General features: G+C 40.1%; 1 protein-coding gene and 1 long non-coding RNA gene across 12 annotated transcripts in view; one reads left to right on the top strand and one right to left on the bottom strand.

Moving 5' to 3' along the window:
* Positions 1-18,508, top strand: part of SNX24 (sorting nexin 24) — a 160,596-nt gene that overhangs the window by 136,272 nt on the left and 5,816 nt on the right. For all 3 annotated transcript variants that reach the window (XM_072840769.1, XM_072840770.1, XM_072840768.1), the window contains 3 exons: positions 15,017-15,111; positions 16,732-16,764; positions 17,307-17,371. In XM_072840769.1, the coding sequence (XP_072696870.1) occupies positions 15,017-15,111; positions 16,732-16,764; positions 17,307-17,371 (193 nt within the window). The remainder of the gene's footprint in view (positions 1-15,016; positions 15,112-16,731; positions 16,765-17,306; positions 17,372-18,508) is intronic.
* Positions 1-18,508, bottom strand: part of LOC140641236 (uncharacterized) — a 34,359-nt gene that overhangs the window by 6,806 nt on the left and 9,045 nt on the right. For 4 of the 9 annotated variants that reach the window (XR_012037767.1, XR_012037763.1, XR_012037769.1 and 1 more), the window contains exons 2-5: positions 12,859-13,012; positions 2,351-2,459; positions 1,983-2,029; positions 1,605-1,695 (exon numbers count right to left, since the gene is read on the bottom strand). This is a non-coding gene — a long non-coding RNA (uncharacterized lncRNA). Of the gene's footprint in view, positions 1-1,604; positions 1,696-1,982; positions 2,111-2,350; positions 2,460-12,858; positions 13,013-18,508 lie in introns of all 9 variants that reach the window. The other 5 variants (XR_012037771.1, XR_012037765.1, XR_012037764.1 and 2 more) reach the window with 4 other exon arrangements.

Raw genomic sequence — 18,508 nt, forward strand, 5'->3', positions numbered from 1 at the left:
GTGGGGTCAGAGGTGTTTTAGGGAACTGATAAGGATGGTAGATCATGGAATCTGAAGCTGGACAAAGAGGCTGGACAAGTCGGAGGGGGCTGATGGAAGTGAAAAAGTCCCAGATCAATGGACTGGACTTCTCTCAGTAGACAGCTGATGCCATTGCAAGGAAGGGCTACGTATAGCAGCGTGACGTGGTATGTGAGCTTACTGGCCCTTAGAGAGAATGCTTTGACGATCTGACTAAATGAGTTCTACATAGAAATTCTTTAGAACAAATACTTGGCCTGTGTGCATGCATGTGTTAAGAGGCCAGGAAGTTACAACATAGTTGGATTACATACAAAGTGCAGGCTTTTAAAAATAATAACACAAGTGAAACCATGTAAGAAAATGTTTCCTTTCTTTAAATCAGCGATTTCAATTACTTAGCTTCTGTAATGGTTATTGAGAGTTCCCAGATCCAGTTCCAACAGGGGAGCAGGGGTTCTTGCCGCTCACAACACCAAACACTTCTCAGGTATCAGCAGGGTGTCCTAGAGTTCGACTCAATTCTGACACTGCTTACTCAAAAATACTGTCACATCCCACAGCTTAAGGATTCTGTCCTAGAAGACTGCTTCCCACCCCACTCTTCAGACACCCGTTATAAGCTTTAGTCTCTTACCTGTACTTCTGAGTGATCGGCTACAGATTGGAGGTTCCAATGACCTCTTCTTTAGGTTCACTTCATTTGCCAGAATGGCTCAGAGAACTCAGGGAAACACTAACTCACGTTTACTGGCTTATTAAAGGATATGATAAAGGCTATCTATCAACAGTCAGATGAAGAGATATGTAGGGCCATCTCGCAAACAAAGGAGCTTCTGTCCTCAAGGAGCTTTCAGCCTAGCTCCGTGGCACGTGGAAGTGTTCTGGTGTGAAAGGTCTTGGGAAGGGAATGAAAGGGAGTCCTCTTGGGTTTTTAGGGGGGCTTCATTACATAGTCATAATTGACTAAGTCATTGGCCATTGGTTGATTCAACCTCCAGCCTCTCTTCTCTCCCAGGAGGCTGAAAGTCCTCACAGTCTAATCCTGTGGTTGGTCTTCTGGGCAGCCAACCTCTGACCTTGGGTGGGTTCAAAATTCTCCATTAATAACAAGACACCCATTTCAACTTTATGGCTCTGAAGCATTTTCAGGAACTATGGATAAAGACCAAATATATCTAAGAAATACATATTTTGGTCATCTGAAGTAATAGGAGTGAATATATATGAAAACTCATATACATTTATATAATGTATATATTAAGTCTATATTTCTTACAAATCATTATATCATAGTCAGAATACATATTTCTTATAAATCTTATCACAGATTTATTTTATTTATCTTACACTCCCACTACTACTAAGAAAAATAATAATATTAGGTCCTTGTGGTATATCAGGTACTGCAGCAGTTTCTTAACTAGCATGAGTCTTATTTCATCATGACTCCAGCATCTGAAACAGATACTGTTACCCTTTTGAAGCACAGAGAACCCAAGAAACTTGCCTCATATTAATTTTAAACAATTTAGGTAAATACATATTTGGAAGTACACATAGTCCCCATATACTGCACCTACCTGCTATCACTTCTCAGTAGTAACTGTGAAATAATGAGTATAGTCTTTCCTTGATCATCAGCTACCTCCAGGTGATCACACCAAGCCGAACCTTATGGAAACACACCCCAAAATTTTTTTTCCAGAAAAATGGGAGCATGCCTGTCACCTGCTCTGGGGTACCTCCCTGGCTCCTTTTCCAGGAAGCACCTTTGGAGCGGGCTGGGGGATGAGGGTTGTTGAGGAGACCACAGCCTAAGATGACTGGTGTAGACAACTAGTGGGGTTGGTGCAGAGGACAGAGAAGGTGTCTAGGCTATCTGCATTGGTCCCTCTGTTGTTATTTGACCCCTGCACCCCTCCCTCACCCCACTGTGTTCCTCCTGCCCTTCCACCTACCTCACTGATGTCTGGCTTCACAGCGGCCTGGGTATTAGGGACAAGCCCTGGGCAGGGAGAAGAAATGAATCCAAAAGTGTTATCTTTAGACCCCAGGGAAATAACTTTCAGCTTCTTCGTCCTCCTTTCTTTTTCGTTTTTAAGATTTTATTTATTTATTCATGAGAGACACACACAGAGAGAAAGAGAGAGAGAGGCAGACAGAGGAGAAGCAGGCTCCATGCAGTAAGCTCGACGTGGGACTCGATCCCAGGACTCCAGGATAATACCCTGGGCCGAAGGCAAGCGCCAAACCACTGAGCCACCCAGGGATTCCCCCCTCCTCTTCTTTTTTAAAAAATGAATTAGTGTTTCTCCCTCAAACTTACCTAAGATCTTGAAGATATACACTGCTTAAAGATGTATGTAGTCATTTTAACTTTCTAGAGTATTAGTGTAAACCTTTACTATCTTCCTTTAATTGCTCTTCATAGAAAGCTGTTAAAAGATCATAAAATCTGTGATTCAAGGGACCTGTTTAAGTAGAATTGTATTTTCTTCCACCAGCCAATGCTAAGTTATTCCCCATGGCTCATTCTACAGTGATTTGGACAGTCCTTTGTAAAATAAGTTTAATGAAACACTTTCCATTTCCACAGGGATGCTGTCTGTGATTTGTTTAATAGACCCAATTTGGTAGGATATTTTTCTGGATAATCAGCTTACATTTTTCTTTGTTTAGTTTCATCTCATTAGGTATATGCTTGATTTCTTCACTGTTCTGTAGTATTCGTTCTTGGCACCTGCTGTTAGGCGGACAAGTCTTTCATATATTGGTCCTTTTTCTTGCTTTTTATAGATTGTGTAATATATGTGTGAGCCTAATTGCTTTTTCATTTTTCATAGGCTGTTCTTTATGGTATGGACATTTTTAAAGTCATAAGTTAAAAATGGAATATCGGAGTCACTTGGTTGTTTCTCCTCTCTCTCTCTTTCTTTCTTTTTCCACTCAGTATTAAAGTAATAACTTAAAGGTAGAATAGCATAGTTGGGCTTTTTCTTTTCTCCTCTCTCTCTTTGTACGTGTTCTCCCCAGTACTCTGTTCTATGGGCCAAAAATCAGACTTTATGATCTGTAGAAGCAAGAGGTTTCTATCAGTAGGGGTTTGTGTTCTACCACAGATATCAGCCCAAATAAAAGGGCTCAAAATTGAGGCCTGTCTTGCTCAAGCATGCTATTTCTTAAGCACTACCAGTGGTAAATAATTGTGGGTTTGGGTTCAGTGGCTCAGGATTATCAGAGGTTGGATCTTTTTGATTCCTTTGGCCTTTCCCTCATGATCATAGGATGGCAACTGAGCTCAGAAACCACGCTCATGTTTCAGGCAAGAAGAGAGAGGAAGTGGGTAGAGAGATGAGCAAAAAGATGAGGGAGAGCTAGCAGAGCCTGACCATTCACTTTTAGGGAACTTTTTGAATCTTTTCCATCCAGCAACTTCCACTGACATCTTAGTGGCTATATCGGTGTCTTGTCGTGCCAAGGGAATTTGGAAAATATTGGGGGCAGGGGTCTTGTGATTTTGTTGTTATTGTTGTTTGCTTTTTTAACCTTGGCTAATTGTCACACACCCCAACAAAATCAGTATTCCATTAATAAGGAAGAAGGAAGAATGGATCTTGGATAGCAACTGTATAGTCTGAACCATGGCCTCCAGTGGCAGAAGACAAGCAGAAATTTCATGTTTCTGCCTTAAATGTAGAGTATCTTTCCATGCAATCATTTTGTTCTTACTTTCTGAAGATACCTGGGAGTTTATCAGGAAAAGTCTGGTATAATATGAAAACCTTCAGGAAAGGGTCCATGTTCATTGTTGAGTGTGAGTCCCTGAATATAAACATTTGTAATTTAGTCCCATGATACAAGAGCATTTCTCTTGGCTTTAGATTTGGGAGAAGGGCTAGAAGAGTTACATGGACTTTCTTCCGTGGATTTAGAGAGCCGAGTCCTACTTGGACATCCTGTGAATGATTAACAGCTGTGTTACTTTCTTCTCTACTTGCTATTGTATTCTGTCCTCCTTGGTGTAGTCCTGCTGGACTGGTATCCACCAGTGTGTTTTCGGTGAGCAATTTTATTGACTGCATTTTTTTTCTTGCAGCCAAGAGGTCAAGGATCTTTTTCCCCCTTTCTTTATTATTTGCTGCCTAGATGTATTTTAACTTTAGACCTACGAACTGTCGCCATAAGGGCCACTTCTCATTGTTGTGTAATTTCTCTAAGGACTCATTCCTGCCTCTTGAAATAGTCTCTGCTCACTCTCTAGCCACTTCCCTAAGTCTTCCCACTCAGGACCATGCACCATGAGCTCTGCTCATCCAAGGGTCTTAAATTCCTGTAAAACATTAATTGCAAAAACAATAACTGTAGCATTTAAATAGGAGACTCAATGCAATACTTACAATTTGACAAATAGAAAGTGGTATTAGGGGTCTCCATTTAAAAAAAAAAAAGATATTTGCCTAGTATCCTATGTACTTAACTGGTATGCCATAGAATGTGTAGGCCTAAGAATCCCTAATCGATCTGACTACACCACATGAAGCCCAGCAATGCTGAAGCTGGGTCACAGTGTGCAATACACAGAGCAGGAGAATGCTAAATAAATCAGAGGAGTAAATGAGGTAGTGGGACAAGCATTTAAGGGACTTGAAAGAGCAGATTGTTTTCAAGCACTTTAAACATTTTAAAAATGTCAGTTCATCAGCATGCATAGGCTATGCTAATTGTAAATCTTTCATTAAAAACCAGTCTCCTGAGGCTTTCTCCAGGCAACATCTAAAAGCCCAGTTCTGGTTCCTATTTCTTCCTTAAAGTAATAAGAGTAACTTTCCATAAGCATATCTTATAATTTGTATTTAAATTAGTGTCTCTCCCCCCCCCCACCCCCACCCTACTCTCTTATGTGAATTCCTAAGTCAGTTTTGGTTTGCTTTGTAATATACTGTTTTATTCATACGTGTTCATCTCCTGGTCTTAACTTTGCCTTATAGGTAAGAAGTTAGCTTATAATTGCTTTTAGAATGCTTCATTTGTTTGTTTTGTTTTGTTTTGTTTTGTTTTTATTGGTTCATTAGGGAAATACCTCTTAAAATTCTGGTGTGATCTGTAACCTGTCATTGAGTCACATTGTTATTCAACATTTAATTAGGTAATTGGAATGGATATAAAGTGCTTGAAATGTGGCTTAACAGTATTTTCAACCAGTTGAAAAGAATGGAGCTGGTCAGAGATTGTCAAATAGGTTTTGAAGTGTTAGGAGGCCAGGTCCTTTTGGATTATGCTTTTGTTTTTTCAGATTTTGTTTGTTGTTATTGCTGTTTAAATATAAGGCAGAGATTAATGGAATTTATTGCTTTTCTTCTTCTGGGAGTTTTTACATACTTGTAAGACTTAGTTGAGATGTTAAGGTACATTGAAAATCCAAGGAAAATCAGGACTGTATTTTAAGGAAGTCGATTTCATTGGCTTCCTTAAATTTATCTATGGGATACATTAAAGTTATAAATACAGTGGGAAAATATATATTGGGAAAGATTATGATTCCAATTCAATTCACTAAGAAAAGAACTAAACCGGCGGCATTGTCCTGTTGTACATGCAGTAAATGTCAATAAATATTTATGGAATGAATGAATGAATCAATGGAGATACCAGTTGAGCAGTAGTTTTGAGGCTGGAGAGCTGACCTGACTGCCCCTCTGACCTCTGAGAAAACTTGCACAGGTGTTTAGCCTTTGTGAGTCTCCAGTTTTTCATAGATAGAATTTGGATAATGACAGTGTTTCACAGTACTATGAAAATCAAATAAGATAAGAAGCTTGGCAGAGAGTAGGCATTAAATAAATATTATTGTACTTTTAAACTTTGAAACTTTCCATATTTGGTAAGTTAAAACTCTTGAAAGTTAATATGACTCAGTCTACTATTAATCATCACAGAGCATGAAATTATTCTGTTTTTTTTTTTTTTTTCCCACAAAGATAGTTTAGCCCATACTGAGGGTTTGGGAGAAGTTTCCTAGGGTAGGTAATGCTTGAGCTGAGACTTGAAGGCCAGGTAGGAGTTGGCCAGTTGAAAAGAGGTCCATTCCCAGTAATGGACCACACCTTTAGTGAAAGATAAATTAAGCAAAGTAGACTAATTCAAAAGTGTGGTTTGGATAGATTGGGTCTCACCACCTCTTACAAGCTCTACTGCACTATATATAGTTAGAGGCAGGGTCTCCTGGCCCAGGATCCTTACCATGAAAAATATTTGAGCATAATGCTCCAGTATGTACACATTTAATAATAACTTGCATACCTATGTTGCTGTATGAATCCATATATCAGAATTAGGATAGATTTATTTATTTTTAATTTTAAATTAAATAGAAATTCTTTTTTTTAAGATTTTATTTATTCACTTGAGAGAGAGAGAATGAACCATTGTTCATTCAGGGAGAGGCAAAGGGGGAAGGAGGGAGGGAGGGATGGAGGGAGGGAGAGAGAGAGAGAGAGAGAGAGAGAATGAATCAGACTTCCGGCTGAACAGGAAGCCCAATGTGGGGCTAGATCCTGTGATAGACCCTTGACCAATTGAGCCACCTAGGCTCTCTGAAAATCAATAGCAATTCTAATACTTGTTTTCCTGAATCATAGGTGGTGATCTTGCTTAATATCCTACATGCCTGTAACTTACTTTAGAGACCACTGGTCTAGGAAAAATGTACTGAGCAGAAGCTTTCCTCACACTTCCCACCCATGTTTTTTTTTTTTTTTTTAAGATTTTATTTATACATTCATGAGAGAGACAGAGAAAGAGGCAGAGACATAGGCAGAGGGAGAAGCCAGCTCCATGAAGGGAGCCTGATGTGGGACTCAATCTCTGTACTCCAGGATCACGCCCTGAGCTGAAGGCAGACACCCAACCGCTGAGCCACCCAGGTTTCCCCTTACCCATGTTTTATGAGAGTTTAAGGTTTATATTTTCAGTATCTGCAGGGCCTCATAACTTCCTATCTAAAAAGTTAGCATAATCATTGACTCAATGCTGATTGTATCCTGGGGATCCCAATCAGGGATCTGCTGCTTCCTAGAAATATAACCACTCAGAAAGGACATATCTTGAACCTGGCCTGACCTGTCCCACAAATAAAGCCCTGTTGAGATGAGCTCATGAACCAAAACTACAAAACATGGAAGAAAACAAACAGCTATGAGTGGGAGTTACTGGACACAAAACAGCAGGATTAAACCCCAAGAATTTCAAGTAAAGGACAATTTTATGAACACCAAAAATGAAAAATTTGTGAAATAATTGAAGGCATAAGAAAAGATCAAGCTTCAGAGAAAAACAGACCAGGCTAACTTGGAAAAGAACCAGTAAGAAATGAAAATACAGTCATTAACGTTAACTCGATGGCTTGATTAAGAAGTAATTTAGAGGTAGCCAGAGAGAGGATTGAATGAGTGGTCACTGGGTCTGAGGGGCACTCTTGCCATTTCAGTTGTAGACAACATGTCAATCAGATCGTGTCATGTGTACTGAGATACTCCACCTACCATTTAACTGCTAACACCGCTCCCTGGCCCCTAAATCCACAGAAGGGAAAGAGCCAAATCTGTGACATGACCCAGAAGCCCCACCAGCCTCTCCAGCTCTGCTTCAATGTTTTCTCAGCCACCCTGGCGTCGGTTTTTCTAATACCACCATGCTTCTACCTTTGAGCCTACTGTGCTTTTGGCTGTGATTATTGGAACACCATTCATTTTCCTCACTAGATGGTATGTCCTGGGTGGGCAGAACCATGTTTGTTTGGCCAGCCATCGTACCAGTGGTTGTACATAGTAGGTGTTAGATAAATATTCCAGAAACACACAGAACATAAATTTTGATACTAAAAGAGCTAATCATGTTGTCCCGTGATTAGTTTTGTCTCTTTAGCTGTATTATCAGGAATGGTATTTCTTCTTTCAAATCCTAAGCCAAATTACAGTATTTCTTTTCACAGATTTTTTTCTTCTTTTTTTTTGCCATTTTAAATAGACCCTTGTCAGCATTCAGCTTCTAGGGCAGGTCTTCAGATTTCTTGCAAGGTAGTCTATAAAGTCCTGTGAAACCATAGCAGTTGTCTGTCTGAATTCTGTGAATTGTGCAATTTTTTTTTCCAGGCACAGAGTTAGGAGCATCCGGGAAATGGTGTCATGCACAAAAGGAAGGATGCATGGCACTCTGGGTTCTTCAGACGCACATCTGATTTGTATTTTTTTAGGTGGCCATCTGACTTTTTAAAAGTGTTCCTTTGATAACCTTCCCGTGGCTCGTTTTGTGAAATTGAGAGCAAGTGCTGGGGCGTGGGTAAGCAGAAGCCCGACGACTGCAGAGCCTCTGTGTGCTGGTCAGCCTCGATCCCCAGGGACAGTGACACTGCAGCCCACTTACTGCAGTGAGGAGGCATTGATTTTTCTCCTTCCTTCTCTGTGCTTAGCTGCGCCTCTGAAGTGGGTATGGTACGGAGCATCTCTCCTGGTGGGCAGAGGAAAAACTGTCATGAACTTTGTCACCCCAAACAATCGGGCATTTCAAACCCAACTAGATGGAAGGGGAGCCGGGCTTTAAAGCCTCCTGGAAACCTCCCAACACAGTTCAGCGTCCTGGCTGTTGTGACAGAGGTTCCCCGCAGTCTGTAACAAACCTTGATAGACAATGGGGCAGAAACGTGCGTTGTTTCTTTTTTCATTTATTTAATGTTTTGAGGAGAGAAGAAAAGGCTCACATCGGTGAAAACAATGCAGCTTTGTGCAGCAATCTTGGAAGGTTACCAAAGCGGTCCTGTCTAAGTTTTCAACAAGATGTTCCGTTCCTGTTATAATTGGCTGCCGGCTAGGCTTGGACCTAACTAGAATGCCAGTGTTCGATTTCACCGTGTCCTCGGTGGAGATGTGTCACCGTTTATGCTCGCCTTAGTGACAATTTTCTAAAATGGAAACTCGTGGGAAATCATTACGGTGTTTATATGTCTCCCTTGTCGGACAGCGTTATCCTGTGATATTTTACCAGTGTTTTCCACTGCATGATGGCATCTAGCGAAGGTTAAGGCAGAACAGGTCCCTCTGTAATGTTGTGACTGCATTTTACTTACTGAAGAAGAAAAGATAACTGACAATTAAGTATTTGGGATGTCACAGAAAGAACATGTGCAACTAATCAATGGTATCCTTTGGGAACATGATTTTATAAAGCTGATAAGGGAGAAAAATCGGGATTTTGTGATTTGTGTTACATGATGATAATTGCACCTTTTCAATAAAAAAGACATTTCTCCTCGAGTAAACATTGAGCTTGCAGGAGATGCTGGTAGAAATGCTATTGTTTTTCTGCCCCATTCAGGCAATTTTCTTGTAAATGTGTTTGTAGACCAGGAGATTTTTTTCCCCCATTCTTTTAGAATGATGTTTCTGAAGGAATATCTGGTCTGTTTTAAGTAAAGTCCTGTATTATCCTGGAAGCAAGTAACACTATAAAGAATAATGATGATTATTTTTTGCTTCTTACAAGGTAGTTTCCAGGTTTTAATGCTTAGCAGAGTTGGATGCAGTAATAACAGTCTATTACATAGTGTATGACACACTTGTTACAGTTCTTTATTGAACCCCATTTCCCATGTGCATCTTGATAATAATGTGATTTTTAGTCTACATTACTCCCAAGTGATAAATTGCATGGAAATTTCTTTGATGCCGTCTTCTGCTAATTCTATAGCTTCTCCCATCCGCAAGTTTATCAAAGAGCAACTAAAAGACATTCAGAGCTTGATAGACAATGGGACATTATGAAATAAATTTCATAAATTTATTTTTTAATTGGTGTTCAATTTGCCAACATATAGAATAACACCCAGTGCTCATCCTGTCAAGTGCCCACCTCAGTGCCCGCCACCCAGTCACCCCCACCCCCCACCCACCTCCCCTTCCACCACCCCTAGTTCGTTTCCTAGAGTTAGGAGTCTCTCATGTTCTGTCCCCCTTTCTGATATTTCCCACTCATTTTTCTCCTTTCCCCTTTATTCCCTTTCACTATTTTTTATATTTCCCAAATGAATGAGACCATATAATGTTTGTCCTTCTCTGAATGACTTATTTCACTCAGCATAATACCCTCCAGTTCCATCCACGTTGAAGCAAATGGTGGGTATTTGTCGTTTCTAATGGCTGAGGAATATTCCATTGTATACATAAACCACATCTTCTTTATCCATTCATCTTTCGATGGACACTGAGGCTCCTTCCACAGTTTCAGAGCCCAGACTTTTATAGAAGCTCTTGCAATGCAGGCATTTCCTATACATGGGCCACTTTTGCTTGTTTTTGTATGTTTGTTTGTTTGTTGTTTTTTGCATTGGCTTCAATTAGAGATAGACACTGTCTGCTGGTTTGGATAGTCCTTTCTTTCTGTTCCAGCAGCTTTGAAAATCTCCACCCTACTAAAAAAAATTTTAGTTAACCAAAGGACCATACTCCTTGGCCCTGCAACACCTCATTCCATGCTCTCTACCTGCTATTGGGTGATCTCTTATGGAAACGATGTTGAATCTTTTATTCATTTTCATTGCTCATTAGTAGGCCTTTCTGCACTTATTCTTTTTTTTTTTTTTTTTTCTTTGGGAGCTAGCTAATACCGCATTAAGTGGAGCAAGAGGATTGCTCAGCTCATTTTATAAACCTTCTGGAAGCAACACTTCTTGTTGAACTACCCCTGAGACCTAGAGTACTTGTATGTAAATAGCTACTCTTCTTTTATTTACATTGGATAGTTAATTCTGCCTCTTGTCGTATTTGACTCAGTGCATATCCTTGTAAATTTTAATTTAATGGGATTTATTTCCAGTTTTTTTTCTAACTTGTATTCATTTTGAATTCTCATCTTTTAACTGCATAAATTAGTTGCCCAGCGATGTGTCAGATCCAGTGTCAGAACTCTACCATCGGAGTTATTAGTTAATGGACCCATCAATGCATTGCATTTCAAAATGCTCCTCTCCTAACTAATGTAAAGTACTAGTGCCTCTTCGGCTGGACTCTAACCCAGCATTGATAGAGTTTAAATAATATTTTCCTCCATGTTTTGCTAATTTTGAGAACCATCAGCACTACAGATTGTTAAATTGTAGAATTTCCTATGGAACACACAGAAGCCATGAATATGATCTACTTTCTAAATTCAGTGCTGAAGTAGATTTTGATCTACCCAAAAGAATCCTAGTAGCCTCACTGCCAAATATTTGCCACCACAGCCCAGAGCTGAAAGCATCAATGAATTCCAATCGCAAGGCAGCACACACGCCAGTGGGGTTGTAATTGACAACAGGGTAGAAAACTAGAACAAGAAGGCCAGCGTGCCCTTTGGGGAGCTGGCACACAGCACAGGCCCAGCAGCGAGGGCTGTAGGCACCGGGCCAAATGAAGAGTGTGCCTAGCAGCCTCACTGCCACAGGGAGCTAAAAACAGGTGTCCTTGGCTGGGCTGTCAGGGGCCTGTGAACCCCCTGCCGCTGTCAGTACAAATATATATGTATGCATATTTTTCAGCAAGTGAGATTCTCAGCTTTTATCCCTTTTTCAAAGGGATCCATGAATCATAGAGGGTTAAGAAGTCCTGTTTGCTAGATAGACAATCATCCAAACTTCCAAAACCTGCAAAAATAGGTTATTGGGGATTGATACAATGAAGAGATTGTAAGGAAACAGTGAACATTTATTGAATGCTAATTGTGTTCCAGAGACTCTTGAGGCCATCATCTTATCCTCATGCTAACCCTGAGATAGGTGAAGAGGGTGTTGGAACCCAGGTGTGGCTCTAAACCTCCATACTTCCTACCACACCATCCTGCCTCTCTAAAAAATAGAAATAAGTAACCATTGAAGACTAATAAAAAAATCATGGTAAGCAAGCTAAAATGGAGAAATATGGTTTGATATTCAAAATGTAATTTATATATTTGTATATATTTATTTATATTTATGTATATAAATTTTATTTATTATATGTTTAAATATATTTATTTACCTATTGAATACAGTTGGGTATTTAGACTAGACTGGGGTCCCAAGAAGGTGGAGTGGCCCAGATACAGCTTTAAGAAGGAAGGATCTTTGGGGGACCTGGGTGGCTCAGTCGCCTGCCTTCAGCTTAGGTCACAGTCCCAGGGTTCTGGGATTGAGCCCTGCCTCAGGCTCCCTGCTCAGTGTGTGTGGGGGGGAGGTGTCTGCTTCTCCCTCTCCCTCTGCTGCTCCTCCTGCTTGTGCTTTCTCTCACAAATACATAAATAGAAATCTTAAAAACGAAAAAAGAAAAAAAAAAAAGGAGGAGGGCTCTTCTTGAGTGAAAGCTTTTCAAGAAACAGAAGAAGATGTAAATGAAACAGTCATGAGTCCCCACATTACTGTTGGCTCTCTCAGGGAGTGAGATCATGTGTGTATGAATGGAAAGATTTTGTTAAACTAATTTAATTTCTCTTGTCCATCTCTGTACTAGTCGATGATTGTCACTCCACTTGTATATATTATGTTACATTAGGTAAATTCTATCATTACACTCTATCTCTGTTTGAACTTAAGTATTAATCATTTTCTTACAAACCTTCTTAGCAGACTTTAGGAAATCCTACCACCACATAACTGAATACTTAATTAACCCCCCAACACTACTTTCTTTATACCTCTAAATCCTGAAATCTATACTGGTGACTGTTTTATGAAAAATATTATTTGAGAATTTTCAGGTAACATTTAACAAAAATGCTCACAGGTTTCTGGAGTTTTCTATATTTCTTTTTTTCTTTGCCAGTATATCTTACCTAAAAAAAATGTGATCATCTATGTGGAGTACTCTATTTGGGGAGGCTGAACAGGATTAATTCCCATCCTGGTGTTGTAGTGTAAACAGCTTTTTGCCTGTCTTTTGTCATTAATGATCATGCTGTAGATGTAGCCAGTGCATTGTAAGCCAATCTGTCAAGGCAAATAAACAATTCACCTTGTTAAAATTCCCTAAATCTTGCATTAATAAAACCAAACTAACCCCCTGAACACTCAAGAGATGTCTTCCTCCATACTGCAGTGATGGATGACATGTCTAAAGATCCTGGAAATTAAGTAGTTCAGGTCATTAAAAGTGTCCCACACTTGTTATTGATTTAATTTATTTTAAAAGGTGGGGGTGGAGATAAGAGTGTTACCACCAACCCCCCCCCCCATTTTTTTTTAATCTGAAAGCTACCACTTGTACACATAATTAAAACTATTGCCTAGGTGAACAGCTCTGTGTTTGTTACCATATTAAGCTTTATTATTCAAATAGGTATTGTATCATTCTCTTAAACAGATATGTAGAAACATGGAGATAATCGCTATAACTTACTTTATGGCAAAAATTCCTTGGAGTTTCATATATATAATGATTCTTACAACCTTTGAGTTCTGGGCACTGAAATAATGACCTTATAGGCACCCTCAAAATTTCCCCAAGTAGATGAAAATTGAGATGGAGGTCAGTGGAAATAGTGATGAAAGCATGCCTCTGGGAAGAGGAGGGCTTTTTAAATTTTATTTTATGCATTTTTTTGTTTTCCTACTTCTGCTTACTTTCTTACTTCCTCAGTGGGTACAATCGGCTATGTAAGAATAGGAAGAGACCAAGGCAGGGCTGCTGGCTTTCCAGATGACTCCTCTCCAGGAATTGAACAGCAGTAGAAATGCTGGCATAATGTAGGGGTCAGCCTGCATTGCTCATTCCATTCCTATATCCTGAACTGGGTAACTGTTTTAAAACTCTACTAGAAATAGAAAATAATTTACACTCAGCATGTAAATTATGACTAAAAGCCATAGGTTATATAGAATTACATATTTCAAAATATACATAATTTGACCTTTTGTCATTTGTGCCTTATGCATCACATGACATAGCTGCTCTTGATCAGCCGTGTGAGTGATACTTCACCATCCCATCTCATTGTTCTTTAAACAACATGTGGGAGGAGGAGAACTAAGGTAAATGATAAAAATGACCTTTGAAAATAATTCTTACTTCCAGAAAGTATTGTACAATCTTTGATTTTTTTTCCCATGGTCTTTGTTAAAAAAAAGGGGGGGGAGTGGGAGGTTAGGGGCAACTGTTTAGTCAGTTCACATACCGTGGCCCTCTTTTTTAAAAGATAAATACCCAGGAAAATGCACTCTCTCATTCTCCATTAGATTTCCCCTTGCACTTGCGTAATTTGGATAGCTGAGAACTGACATGGTTATGCCATTATGCCAGCTCTTTAGCAGAGCTCCCTAAATGGAAGAACCCGTATAGATTTTTTTTTTTTTTTAGTATATACGCTGATTTACACTTAGTGATAAAGTTGTTACTGACCCTTTAAATGGAGCTGTCCAAATAGCAATAAATGTCATTTGATCCTTGTGCCGAAAGAAGTGATAGCTGAGTGGTCTTGGCTAAATCTTCTAGTTCAAAAAACCATGTGTAGTATTTTGTAAACAGTAGTGGGCTCTTTACATGCACAAACACACACACACACACACACACACACACACACACGCATGCATGCACACAGCCCAGACCATTTTATCACCCAGTAAGGAAAATTTGAGGTACATATCTTAGCAGTATTATTGATGTCCCCAGGTTTTTAAAATACCAGAACCTCCATGAAGACAAGAACTCTATCTGGTGGCCCCCTCGCGTGTCTGACTGTCTTACCCCCTCATCAGCATCTGACATGTAGTAGATGCTCCATAAATGCTGGTTGGGAGTATTTGCTGACAATAAAGAGCGTGCTTGTCTCCTGAGTTCTTGGTGGGTGAAATGGAGACCACCATCCCCTATACAGATTATGAAGAATGATGCTGGTAAGAACTTAGATGAATGGTCCTGACTTTTTGAAGTTTTTGCTTTGATTATTGATTGCCTGATAAATTTCACTTTCTAAGTTCTGTTTTCTCCTTTCACAGGCTGTCATTTTGGAAAATGAAGAACTTCCCAAACTGTTCCTTGATTTCCTAAATGTGCGACACTTGCCCTCTCTACCGAAGGCAGAGAGTTGTGGGTAAGAATTGTTGTTCACCTATTGGATGTGTATTTGAAGCCACTCTACAGTCACTTGTTGGCCTAACCAGTAACCCCAGTGGCACTGGAAGGGCCAGCCCGGCCATGCCCGTTCTCTCTGCTGGGACAGCACTTACTCGCCCCCTGCCTGTAGTCAAAGGAATTCCTCTGTAGTCCTCATTCCTGTTTTGTGGCCAAATGACTAAGGCTCAGTAACTCAGGTTTAGACTTAAGGAATTGACTTTTTGAATTACGCTGCTCCACAAAGTGATGTTACCTGATGGGAATTATGGCTCTAGATAGCCTGTTGAGGGACTAATATATGTATTGGTGGTTACTTGAGCAAAGTCTGTGTCCCCATGCATCTACAGTCACATAATCTGGAAGCTGTGAATGACCTTGGAGATGGTTTTACCCAACTCCCTTATTGTAGATTTGAACAAACCGAAACACAGGAACTAAGTGTTTTTACCAAAATCTCTTGCCTTGTAGCTAGCAGAGCCCAGGTCTTCCCAAATGAACTCTCTCTCCCTGCTTCCTCCTACCTCTCCCACAGGACCTGATAATGTGGGGCTGTAGATCTCAGTCCCTGTCTACCAAGAAACCAGACATTTGATATCATCAGCAATTGGGAAATGTTCTTCTGAAGAATGACCTTTGAAACATGCCACTTGCCCAGCCCTGGGCACCTGACTGGTGTAGAGCTAGCCTCTGAAGGCAATCAGTAACCCTCCTGACATATTAAATCTATTTACAGAGAGACACACCATCATAAAGTCTCTGCAAGCCCATGCAGAGAAAAGGGTTTTGTTCATCCTCTTGCTGCCTCCAGACCTGTCCAAAGGACACATACCAACTACCAGAGGTTCAGGTGGACCACACCCAAGTCATGTTAAAGCCCAGCCACCTGCTGGATGAGAGGCTGCAGATACCAGCCCCCCTCACTGGCAGTATTTGAACAAGGCCACTTCCCACTCACCCCAGAGCGAGAATTATATGCACTGTGCTCTCCAAATAATAGGCATTGTCAGCGTGTCCTGTTCTGACTTGAGCACGTTTGCTAGGAGGGTAGGCTTTATACAGAGATGTTTTTAAGAAGAGATTTGAGGAATGACAGAGTGAAATCTTTTCGCCATTACATAAGCCCGAAAGCAAAATCCTAGGTTTATAAGTATCTTCAGAAAATTGAAATTCAGGAATATGGTGGTCTTATGACTCTTTAGAGTGAGGCATGGGTCATGCCGTGACTCTGTCAAGATACTTGTCTTTTAAATATTTCCCAGTTCAGGGCAGCCCAGGTGGCTCAGTGGTTTAGCACCGCCTTCAGCCCAGGGCGTGATCCTGGAGTCTCAGGATCGAGTTCCGTGTCAGAGTCCCGAGATCGAGTCCCACGTCGGGCTCCCTGCATGGAGCCTGCTTCTCCCTCTGCCTGTGTCTCTGCCTCTCTCTCTCTCTTTGTGTCTCATGAATAAATAAAATCTTAAAAAATAATAATAATTAATAAATAAATAAATATTCCCAATTCAGAGCTCTAAGAATACTGGCTATTTTTCCCTTGGTTTGCAGCAACATTCACCCAACTTACATGGTCTTTTTCTTCTTCTTTTGAAAAAAATTCTAGATCTTTTGATGAACCAGAATCTGAAGAATCAAGGTAAGAACTAATACTAACAGATCAAGAGTTACATAAAACCAGGAATAGGACAGTGGTTTTGTTAAGTGTGTAATGCCCGTGGTGTCAGTGTATCAAGTCACGATCTTCTAGAAAGTATTTGTTAGGAAGTTAATTTTAAGATTCTAAATATTTGCTAGGAAGTTAGAGAAGTAACCAGTTGTATCTAGGAGTGAAGGGGTAAGAGCCCTACTTTGTTTTGTGCAAGTAATATGAATACTATTTTATCAATAATTGTGCTTTGAGATTTCAAAACAAAACAAAACAAAACCCAGCCCTTTTCAGCAACGATTTATTGTATAGGTGGTATATCTGCTTCAAATTCCACAAAGAAATGTTTAGAAGGTGCGGGCAGTGCTGGTCTCTTCCCTGTAACTCTGCTCGCTATTATTCACCCACACGGTTTGATACATAAACCTTGAGATGTCCCCACACAGCAGTTTGATCCCCTCAAAGCTAGTTTGTAGTGTTTTCTGTTTACCGTCGTCCCCTGATGCTGACATGCCTGTTCTTGACCTTTCCAGCAAACTGTCCCACCAGCCGGTTCTGCTGTTCCTCAGGGACCCATACGTCTTGCCTGCAGCCAGCGGTAATCAAACCTGTCATCTGCTAACAGCTCTTTACTGATCTGACCCTGCACCACATAAACCACGTTTTTAATACAGGTCTAACAGAGTGACATTGGTCCAGGGCTTAATAATCTGCCAATAAACCAGTGCTCTTGCTGTAAGAGACATTCGGAATTTTAATTGGGGCAGGACTTGCAGCACGAAATGTAATTTTTCTTTCTACCTTACCAGGCAATTTTGAATTAGAGTAATAAGAAGGAAAAATATTTATTGTCTTTCCTTTTCTTTTCTTCTTCTTCTTTTTTTTTTTTTTTTCTCTTTTTTTTGGAGGTAGTGTATTTTGATCTGTGCTTGTTTTTTTTTATCCAGATGCTAAGGTTTGATTCCAAGGCTCTGGTCCTTTTTTTCAAATGCTTTTTTCCCTAAAAGCAACATACGTGTATTACATATATATTTTACTTCCATTTAGATTATAGCACCTTAGATGGTTGAGTGTGCATTTTTAGAAATTGAGTACTTAAATATAATGAATTTATGCATGAATGTAATCAATATTTTAGCCTGGCTCTGTCCTTTGTACCAAGAAATTTAAGTTCCTCAGAGTCCTCAAAATATTCTGGTATACACCCCTTCATAAGTACATTCCCAGACATTATATCATTTAAATTTTTTAAAAGCCTTTGGGTGCCTGGGTGGCTCAGTCGGTTAAGCATCTGTATTCTGCTCAGATCATCATCCTGGGTCCTGGGATCGAACCTCTCACTGAGCTTCCTGCTCAGTGGGGAGCCTGCTTTTCCCTCTCCCTCTCCCCACTCATGCTCTCTCTTTCTCGCTCACTCTCTCTCTCTCAAATAAATAAATAAAATCTTTAAAAAAAATTTTAACAGCCTCACAAAATAAGCAGGACAAAGATCATCATTGGCTAAGCAGAATTGGGGCCCAGGGAGGTCCCTGACTTGCCTCGTGTCACACGGCTGATGGGGAGACCCCTCGGTGCCTAATTTCTCCTTGTGAGCTCTTTACGTAGAGCATTCAGCTCTTGTTTCTGGGAGTAACTAAATAGCATAGCGACTCAATAGCAGTAGATAAATTATCCGTTGAAACCATTCCTACATTCTGACAGTAAAACCTTATCACCAGTAAGAGAGAGGGGACTG

This window comes from Canis lupus, chromosome 10 (genome assembly GCF_048164855.1).
Source record: "Canis lupus baileyi chromosome 10, mCanLup2.hap1, whole genome shotgun sequence".
NCBI lineage: Eukaryota > Metazoa > Chordata > Mammalia > Carnivora > Canidae > Canis > Canis lupus.